Source organism: Galeopterus variegatus, unplaced genomic scaffold, assembly GCF_000696425.1.
Source record: "Galeopterus variegatus unplaced genomic scaffold, G_variegatus-3.0.2 Scaffold7772, whole genome shotgun sequence".
Taxonomy (NCBI): Eukaryota; Metazoa; Chordata; class Mammalia; order Dermoptera; family Cynocephalidae; genus Galeopterus; species Galeopterus variegatus.
In genome coordinates this window covers 47,822-58,032 of record NW_007733883.1, presented here as the reverse complement: position 1 = coordinate 58,032, position 10,211 = coordinate 47,822, and the positions used below count along the sequence as shown (strand labels likewise).

General features: G+C 40.9%; 1 protein-coding gene across 4 annotated transcripts in view; it reads left to right on the top strand.

The window, feature by feature from the left end:
* The first annotated feature begins 8,252 nt into the window (after nucleotides 1–8,252).
* Nucleotides 8,253–10,211, top strand: part of CDC7 (cell division cycle 7) — a 21,885-nt gene continuing 19,926 nt past the window's right edge. For 3 of the 4 annotated variants that reach the window (XM_008592316.1, XM_008592318.1, XM_008592315.1), the window contains exons 1-2: nucleotides 8,301–8,396; nucleotides 8,483–8,677. In XM_008592316.1, coding sequence (XP_008590538.1) covers nucleotides 8,357–8,396; nucleotides 8,483–8,677 — 235 coding nt within the window. In that variant the 5' untranslated portion in view covers nucleotides 8,301–8,356. Of the gene's footprint in view, nucleotides 8,397–8,482; nucleotides 8,678–10,211 lie in introns of all 4 variants that reach the window. The other variant, XM_008592317.1, reaches the window with a different exon arrangement.

The following is a 10,211-nucleotide window of genomic DNA, read 5'->3' as shown; positions in this document are numbered from 1 at the left end:
GGGAAGAAAGTCCCCGAGTTTGGTCTCTAGAATTTATGTTCCTCAATGACAGTACTGTGTTCTTTTATCTACAAATGTCCATTTCCGTCACCATCCTAATGTAGAACTAAACTTAGATATTATCTACCTATCTCAACTCCAGCTGGACCCTGAGGAAGGTGGTGAGGGGCAGAACCACTAATCCCAATTGCCTCTCAACTATCCACCAGGTTCTTAATAACAAACAGGCCTATAAGAGGAGCAGTAGGCCACAAAGAAAGTGGTGTCACAGCTGTCTAGCTCTTGCTGTGAGCCCATACTTTGTATACATAGAGTATTTCTTCATACTCTCCCACTGTTAACCCCAGAGCAGCATACTGTCTTGGGTGTTTTCCAACAGGAGAGATGTGTCTGGAGGCAAGTCCCATGTTAGTGACACATCTCGGACCATGACTTTCACTGCTATTGAGTCTCATCTTCAGGAGAAATCCGAGTCTCAATCCATCACCTAGACAAGCAGGAAACACATGGAAGCCCCTCCTTTGTTCAGAGCTCAGGTCATCCCTTCCCCAACTCCTCATCCAACACCAACCCACTGCTCACTAATCCACCTCCTCCAAAAAAGGCTACATTATTAGTAGAAGGGAGGTATTTTTTGTTGGCTAATTTGTTCTTGTGATCCATTCTTTAGAATCATTTACCTGATTATTATTACTTCAACTGCTTTCTCTTGTAAAGGAGACCACATTTGGTAACACTAGGACAACCTTCTGTGGTCAAGTCAGCAATGATGAGAACAGGGTTGCTACTTTTCCTTTCTCGTAAGCCTTGTAGTTCATAAACAAACTAGATACTCGCTCTCCCTTCATCATTTCTCAAGAAGAAATAAACACAGAATAGAAACACCCTGTATTCAGCATGAGGACTCATATAGGAGTAGACTAAAAAAGGAAAGCTTTTCCAAAAAGAGACCATTCAGGTCATCTATTTTAAGTTCTCTCTCACTCTCGCTCTCTCTCTAAACATTTATTGAAACTCTCACCCAGCTCATAGCTTCTTCCTCCTACAGTTTATTTCCTACACTCTTCCTAAAGTGTTCTTAAACTCAACTCTGTTTCTATCTCTTCCCCCATTTAATACCCTTTATTAGCTCTTTATAGCCCTAATTTTGAGAACAGCACACAAGAATCTTCATGATGTGGTGCCTGTTTACTCTCCAGCTCGACTCCTACTAATTCTTTCACTATTTGTGCTGAAGTAATAATACAGAACAACTTATAGTTCCCTGAGCTCATTTGTCTTTTCAGTCCTCCTAGAATGCCTAACAGAGTGAGGTAACTGAATCACAAAGAAGTTAAGTAACTTGCCCATAGTCACCCATGCAGTCCAGCTTCAGTGTACAAGCACAAGACAGGTTTTGTCCCTACTCTGATAGAAATAACAAGTGTAATGAGAAAGATTGACATTAACAATTATTTTAAAATGGGTTAAAAGCAGGAGTGCAGGGTGCTATGGAAGCATGCACCGAGGGACTCAACCTACTCAGTTGGTGAGGCTTCCTTGAGAAAGAGATATTCGGTGCTGGGTCATGGAGGATGAGTATGAAAATTGTCTGCTTCAACCCCTAGATAGACTTCACACTACTTGAAGGTGGAGTCCTTTTCTTAGATATCTCCATATTACAGGTACCTACTGTATTGCTTGGTACAGCTCTTGTGAGAAGGCATTTATTGAATGAATAAATCAATCAAATTGTTAGGTGTCTTCTATGAGCCCTAACAGAAACTTTTTATATTAGTTGGTCTGTATAACAATCCCACAAGGCAGTTATTTTCCCTTCCTACATTACGAATTGAGAAATTGAACTTTGATTCATATCCATAGACCTTTGCGTGTTTCAAAATTCCTTGCTACTAGTTTCAGAATTAATTGACAGTAGTTTCAGAATTGACTCATACTTCTTTGATCTTTAAATAATTTGTAATTTTATTTTTGAAGTAAAAAATTTTCCCCATGAAATTTTAAGTGTTGTTTCCTATGTATATATTGCAATAAATGGCTAGAGTTTTATTTTATAACTTGGGATTTTTTTCGTTATCTGACTATTGTCCTAAGAGAACATTTCTGCTTATATGCAAAAACTATGTATTTGCTTTACTCTTATCTTAGGTTACTGTAGTGGATTGAATAATGTCTCCCCAAAACTTACAGAAGCTTGAATTGTGTCCCCCAAGTTTTATGTATTAGAAACTTGGCCCCCACTGTGACTGTTAGGAGGGTGGGAAATCCTATTATGGTACTTGAAAGGTGGAGCCTTGAAGAGGTGATTGGATTGTAGGACCATGCAGAAGTGAGTGGATTAAAAATGGTGGTCAGGGGTGTGGTTCTAAAGGCCTTAAAAGAGGAGAGTCTGTCTTTCTCTCTCTCTGCTTTCTCTGCTTCCACAATTTTTCAATGTGAGACGCCTGGGTCACTCTCACCACCACCAGATGGACTTTGGATTCCCAGCCTCAGAAACTGTAAGAAATAAATTTCATTTCTTATAAATCACCCCATTCCGTGTATTTTGTTATAAGCAACACAAGAGGACTAATATAGTTACCTATCTCTGAAGAGTTCCTAAGAGAGTTCCTCAGTTATTTATTTCCTCTTAATAATGGGGGTAAAAGAGGAGTGAGAGGAATGAGACTTTTTGTAATATTTCCTTTTTAAAAAAAAAAAATCTTTTATTAGGTGTCTCCATGCAGAGAAAGATGAGCAGAAGTATTGGAAAGTTGTGCTGGGAACTTACTCTGAGTTGACTATACAACTGGTCAGGAATGCCCCATTTCTGCACCCAATTCAAATCTCCACAGGTCCCAAGTTCTCTGTTTGCTGGGCATCCTGTTTTCCCAGACACCTCTTATAATCACTTGGCATCTAAACACAGACTACCTGTTGCCCAGGTAGTTTGAACTTCACTAATAAGATTATTCTCATATGTGCCCTGTAAGAAAGAAGAACAATAGGGCAGGATCCCTTTGCTGTAGCACAGACCCACAATCTTACTGGCAACACTATGGCTTCTCTTGCTAATCCTTAGTTAATAGCTCTTCTCAATAAAGTTTATTCCTTTACCTGGACTGTGTGACTGTGGCGCTGTAGAATTCACTCTTAGACATCTTGGAGGAGAGCCCTAAATTAATTTTTATCAAATGAAAATTTCTGCTTTATTTAGCAATCAGGAGTAAAAGGTTTTGAGAGTGTGGTGTGTCAGAAGATTTCTGCTGAGAACTGCTTCAGGACAAGGAAAGGGATTTTTAAAACAACTGGATAATATACACAAACTTCACGCTGTATGTTAGCTATTCTCTACTAGGTAGTAGAATAGCTAATTGTCCAGGTAGAGAACAGCTAATCATTTCTCTAACTCCTTCCTTCAGTGGAAAATGCACAGGCTTTGGCACATAAAGACTAGAATTGAATGTCCCCACTCATCTACTGCTGTGCAGATTTGCCAGGCAGTTTAATTTCCAACTCAGCTGTTCAAATAAATAACACCTTTCTTTATTTATCAGAATCAAATTTAATTTACCTCTGAGCCACAGTCCTACTCAGATGATAGGAAATGCATTCTCCGCATCCTCTTCAACCTTTTCTAGAATCATGCAAAGGTCCAGGGGGGTGTCTTCTGCAGCACCAAAGCACCAGGGAGGCCACTTGTTACTGATGAGGTGCCCATTGTCCAGCCAACCTGGTCCATGCTCCTGGGCTAACAGGAATGGGCATTTTACTAGGTCTGGGAGCCAGTCTTCCCATAAACACTTCCCAGTCATTCTCCACTTAAGTCTTTCACCTTCCTGTCCAATGGACAGGACCTACTGATCTCTGTCCTCATTCCTATTTGAAGGACCCCATCCCCCTCCCTGTCTCCTTTCCCCCTTCCCTACATAACATCTATAATAATCTAAGATTAAAGCAGCACAGTTGTCTTTTCACTTGTTCATTCTCTTTTCTTCTTCCACTTTTCTCTTCTTTTTCTTACTCTTTCTCCTTCCCATCCCCTATCTCTTACCTTTGATGATGTAGAATTCAAAACTGTTATTTTACATATTGTCTTTGCTCTGACATAGTTTGGAACCACAAAAGGATCAAATAAAGCCCTGCCCTGATATAAATTGCCTGAAAACACTGGAAAGCTTTCTCATTTATTTGAAATCAGACTACCATCAGATTCCTGATTCAACTAGTTCCTGCTTCTGTCTCTTTTAGGTCTAATTCCCCAGCTCTCTGTTTCCCCTTCTTGGTAATCTCCTTTGGAATTGGAGGAAAGTGAAAACAACTATTGGATAAACAAACTCTCCTTCTTCAAAAACCGAATTCAACTAGATAGAATCAAAAACTCAGTGCATGTTTCTGAGTACAAAAATTTGCCAAGCATTAACAGAACACCTATTTTGGGGCTAGCACCAAACTAAGTGCTATTAAGAATAAGAGACATGGTCCTTCTCCACAAGATTACAGTCTACTTGAAATGTGAAATGCTTAGAAGAGTGGTGTAGTTCAGAGAATGTGCCAGTATGCTTAATAAGGAACTAAATTGTTCAGTACAGTTAATTAAAAAACAAAAAGCACGTGATAAAATTACTTGTAGTCAGTCTATAAGGAGTTAACCATGAGTTAAGGAAGGGACAGATCTTGGACTGGGATATGTAAGGAATTAACTCATCTGAATTTGGAGGATGCAGAGATAGAAACAAAAGATAAAATGAGAAACAAACACGGAGACATGGATGGAGAATGAACATGCTGTGAAAGAAAAATGGTGAAGGCACTGGCCTGACCCAAAGGAAAACTTCGTGAATGTAGTTATCAACATCCCTAAATAACAATCATTAATTCAACAATCAATCTACCTCCAATCTGCTTACTGGAGACATAAGTACAACCAACTATTTAAAACCTAAGTTCTCATTGTTCATTAATTCCATGGCCATTTATTAAGTCCCTACTATGTGGACAGCAATGTGCTATGTATTAGGGATAGGATCTTAGAGAAAAGAGAAAGTACGTACTATAAATTAAGTCAAATGAGCTAACATGTCCAAGCCTAGTAGACCAAGCACTTTACATGTCTTATGTCACTTTATCTAATTTAATCCCTATAGCAAAACCAAGTATTTTGTCCATTTTACATTTTTGAAATAGAGACTGAATGTCAGAGATATTGAGTAACTTGCCCAGATACTGAGTAACAGCTAGCATAAAGCTTATAAACAATTTGAGATACAAGATAAGTAGTTACCTTGCACTTAATATAAAAGATACAAAGGAGAAGTTAAAGACTATACAAGTAGTTATATGATTACATGGGGAAAATGAATTTGGCAAATATTATAATAACAGGCTTTATAGATTAATGTGACCAATTTCTTTTTTTTTTAAAGATGACCGGTAAGGGGATCTCAACCCTTGGCTTGGTGTTGTCAGCACCATGCTCAGCCAGTGAGCAAACTGGCCATCCCTATACAGGATCCGAACCCGTGGCCTTAGTGTTATCAGCACCACACTCTACCGAGTGAGCCACGGGGCGGCCTTATGTGACCAATTTCTAAATAAGTGTTTCTCACACTTGATTGCACATTAGAATCAAATGGGGGAGGTTTAAAAGATGCTGATGCTTGGGTCCCATACCTGGAAATTCTGACATAATTAATTCTGGAGTACAGTCTGGGCTTCATGATTTTTAACAGCTCCTTAGATGATTCTAATACATAGACATGATTGAGAACCAGTGTTCTCAAAACAGTGCTTCTGAGACTAAGGGTCATACAAATCACCTTGGTATCCTGCTGTACCATAGATTCTGATTCAATAGGTCTGAACTAGGCTAGATTTTGTATTTCTTTCCTATGCCTGTGTGCTGAAATGGAGGCATGCATAAAGTGGTAATGGAGCCCAGAGGAGAGGATACTATTCACTGCCTGAGGAGAAAGAACTGGTATCTCCCCGCCTAGCATAGGTTTTGGAGTCAGGATAATCTGACCTTTTCACACAAAAACAGATCTTTTCCTCCAGCAAATTTAACTACCCTTTTCAATGGTCTTATCTCGGAAATTCCATTTACACCATTCCATGCACCACCTATTACCTCTATCCTTCTAACTCACCCCTATTATACCAATTCTTAGTTTACAGAGAGATTTCCAATCCATTGTCCCCAGCACTTTTTATCTGTCTATGGTTGAATGGACGATCTATGTCAATATCTACCTACCACCTTCCTATTAACCTTTCCTCCTTGCCTCTGATAACAAATATATATATCTGCTCTGACACTCAACTAAATTATAGTGTTGCACATTAGAATCAAATGGGGGAGGTTTAAAAGATGCTGATGCTTGGGTCCCATACCTGGAAATTCTGACATAATTAATTCTGGAGTACAGTCTGGGCTTCATGATTTTTAACAGCTCCTTAGATGATTCTAATACATAGACATGATTGAGAACCAGTGTTCTCAAAACAGTGCTTCTGAGACTAAGGGTCATACAAATCACCTTGGTATCCTGCTGTACCATAGATTCTGATTCAATAGGTCTGAACTAGGCTAGATTTTGTATTTCTTTCCTATGCCTGTGTGCTGAAATGGAGGCATGCATAAAGTGGTAATGGAGCCCAGAGGAGAGGATACTATTCACTGCCTGAGGAGAAAGAACTGGTATCTCCCCGCCTAGCATAGGTTTTGGAGTCAGGATAATCTGACCTTTTCACACAAAAACAGATCTTTTCCTCCAGCAAATTTAACTACCCTTTTCAATGGTCTTATCTCGGAAATTCCATTTACACCATTCCATGCACCACCTATTACCTCTATCCTTCTAACTCACCCCTATTATACCAATTCTTAGTTTACAGAGAGATTTCCAATCCATTGTCCCCAGCACTTTTTATCTGGCTATGGTTGAATGGACGATCTATGTCACTATCTACCTACCACCTTCCTATTAACCTTTCCTCCTTGCCTCTGATAACAAATATATATATCTGCTCTGACACTCAACTAAATTATAGTGCTTTGGAGATCTAAGTCAGTGGTCATGTCCACCTGTCCTGGAAAACATTATCATAAGACCATTTTCACTTATAAGCAGTCAGAATAGCATCAGAAAGCCATAAAATAAACTAGAACGCTTCTTGTAACCCTTACCTAGATCCCTGCATGTAGGATGTAACNATAAAATAAACTAGAACGCTTCTTGTAACCCTTACCTAGATCCCTGCATGTAGGATGTAACCTAGTAACAATCCCAAATCTATTTGTCATGTACAATCAATAGAAAACCTGATGAAGAAATTAGGTGGTGCTCTGCTCTCTCTCCTTTGATCCCCCTTCTTGTGATTATAAAATGCTAGGCTCTGTTGGACTCCTTTGGAGCACATTTCTCAGGGTGACCTGACCTATGCATTTCCCAGTTGCAATCATCATATTGGCTCAATAAATCCTATGCTTTATATGTTTGGCCTCAGTTTCTTTTGGGTCAACACCTCCCAAAGATTCCATGGTGTATCATTACAATCACTTCTTTGTAAACACTCTCACTTGACCCTCCTTGTGTGATATTCATTCTTAGTTAAGCCCAACTATCCTCTTCTGCATCCTCTTGACTGAAGGTTACTTGAGAAAATCATACCACTGTGCTGTCTGGACTCACTGTAAATTCATGACCAAATCATAAATGGGCACTCACTACTACTGGCAAAATCTCAATTTTTCTACGGCTCACCTTCTCACTCTTATAAGATACCTCTGACCTTCTCTTCACTCCAACCTCTAATACCCTCTTCCTGCTCCCTTTCAGCTGAAGACCTCTTCTCATATTTTATTAAGAAAATTGATGTGGTCAGGTAGGGACTACCTTATCCTCCCATCCATACACAAACCACTTGCATCTGAATTTTTCTTATATAATTAACTTTATTTATTTTAGCTCTCGTATGGTATAGCTGTTATAGAACCCATGTCTATTTTTTTATTTTATCTCTTTTTTGGCAGCTGGCCGGTATAGGGATATGAACCCTTGATCTCGATATTACCAACACCACGCTCTAATCAAGTAAGCTAACTGACCAGCCTCCTCACTTGCACCTGAATTTATCTTCTGTCTTTCCCTCCTGTTACAAGGATGGGAATTTGAGTTCTTTTCAAAGGCCCATCCTTTTCCTTGTGTTGGACCCTTAACCTTTTTTTCACCCTGTTTTCTAGTAAAGGATTATCCCGGATCTNCCCCGCCGCCGCCGCCGCTGCTGGTGAGGCGCCCCGACTGGGAGGTTCTCCCTTCGGCCCCCTGCAGGTATTTACGGAAGGTAAAAGTAAAGCAAAAGGAATTTCTTAGAAATGGCCACACTTTTCCTTACTTTGGGGATTTGGACGTATGGTATGTTTTTAAATGTTTGCCCATTTGGGGGCAGCGGCAGTTCTTAGTGTTTGGTTCAGTGAGTGATATAAACTTATCTTTCCCAGTATTCTGGTTTTCACAGCTGCTTTGCTCCCCCTGTGGATATGACCTCTTAGCTGGCATTTTGCATCCCAGTTGTTTTGTGAAGGAGGCGTCTTTGGGAATTCAGATGGATGAGCCAATGGCTTTTTCTCCTCTGCGTGACCGGTTTCAGGCTGATGGGTCTTTAAAAAAGTATGAGCAGAATTTTAAACTTCCAGGTATGTCTTTAATTCCAAAGATGTACAGTTCCAAAGTCGTAAGGCAACAATTCTGTGTTTTCCGATTGCTTTAAAATAAATAAATGATTGAATCTTAGAGTTGTATGTTTATATAGGAGCATTTAGCAAATAAGAAAGGCTTCATAAACTCTAGATTCGCGATTGGACTGCATTTAGAATTGTAGTCCAACCTTGTCATTTTATTGAATTATTTAGACCTTAGCAAGGTCTAAATATTAGTAACTAAGAACACAGGTTTGTTTATGCTCAAACTAGAGTTTCTCTTCTCCTAGACCTGTGTTCTTATCTCCACTCACCATACTGTATTAAGTTTGGATTTAGAAATCAGCACTGGAGAGATCTTCATTTAAGTTTTCAAAAACAGAATTCACTGACAAAAAGAAATGAAATGTTTGTAGCAATAATAAAGCACCATCTCTCAACATCCATCACGCAGTGGTGTTTGACTGTAAGCCACACGTTGGGGCGAGGCGGAGAGAGTTTTTAATAATACTTGATCTTGTATACTAACTAGTATGTGTACCGTCATTCCTGCTCTAGCATAGTGCCTCGGACATAGTAGGCATTAAANTTGTGTTGGACCCTTAACCTTTTTTTCACCCTGTTTTCTAGTAAAGGATTATCCCGGATCTCTACTTCAGTAACCGCTCTTTCAATCAATTTAAGCCTCAGGGAAGAAACCCAACCCTTTTGCGCAAGCGCTGTGGCGGATTCCGTGGCGCCAAGGGCTTTATAGTGCGCATGAGCAACTAGAAGCTGCGCGGCGGGAAGTGTTGCGCAGGCGCATTTGGCTGACTCTCTAGGTGGGGAGCTCTTGGAGGCGGCAACCCAGGCATTTAGGGAGCCACAGAAGTCGTAATCTCTCCAATCGTGAGTTTCCGACAGTTTGTTCCATGGCGCGGGATTGTGAGGGATTAGAAACGAATTCTAGATCGTGACTGGTTTTGTCGCAATGCAGTTCCCTCTTCCGCCCTGTTGGGATCCCTCAGACCTGTGGCGGGAAAGTCGCGCGCCTGCGCACTAAGCATCTCGTTCTATCTGGGTCTGAGGAAGGCTCTTCCCAGCTGAGCTCGCGGGCCGGAGCTCCCCGAAAGAATCCCATTTATTCCCCTTTCTCTTCCTCTGCCCGGTGTTCGTGGCCAGTATCGTATTAGTTCTCTACCAACTTACGTGGGGCCTTGGATGAGCCTCCTGGCCCTCCCATTCAGTGGGCAAACGATTTCCTCCCTCAGTCCTTTCCTCAGGTGAAACAGCTCCCCGGCCCCACTTCGTCCCCTCCCCCACGTTGTCCGGCAGGCTGGTGCCCAGGCTCGCTGCATTAGCGGCCCCCTACCCGGTTCCCGCCGCCGCCGCCGCTGCTGGTGAGGCGCCCCGACTGGGAGGGTCTCCCTTCGGCCCCCTGCAGGTATTTACGGAAGGTAAAAGTAAAGCAAAAGGAATTTCTTAGAAATGGCCACACTTTTCCTTACTTTGGGGATTTGGACGTATGGTATGTTTTTAAATGTTTGCCCAT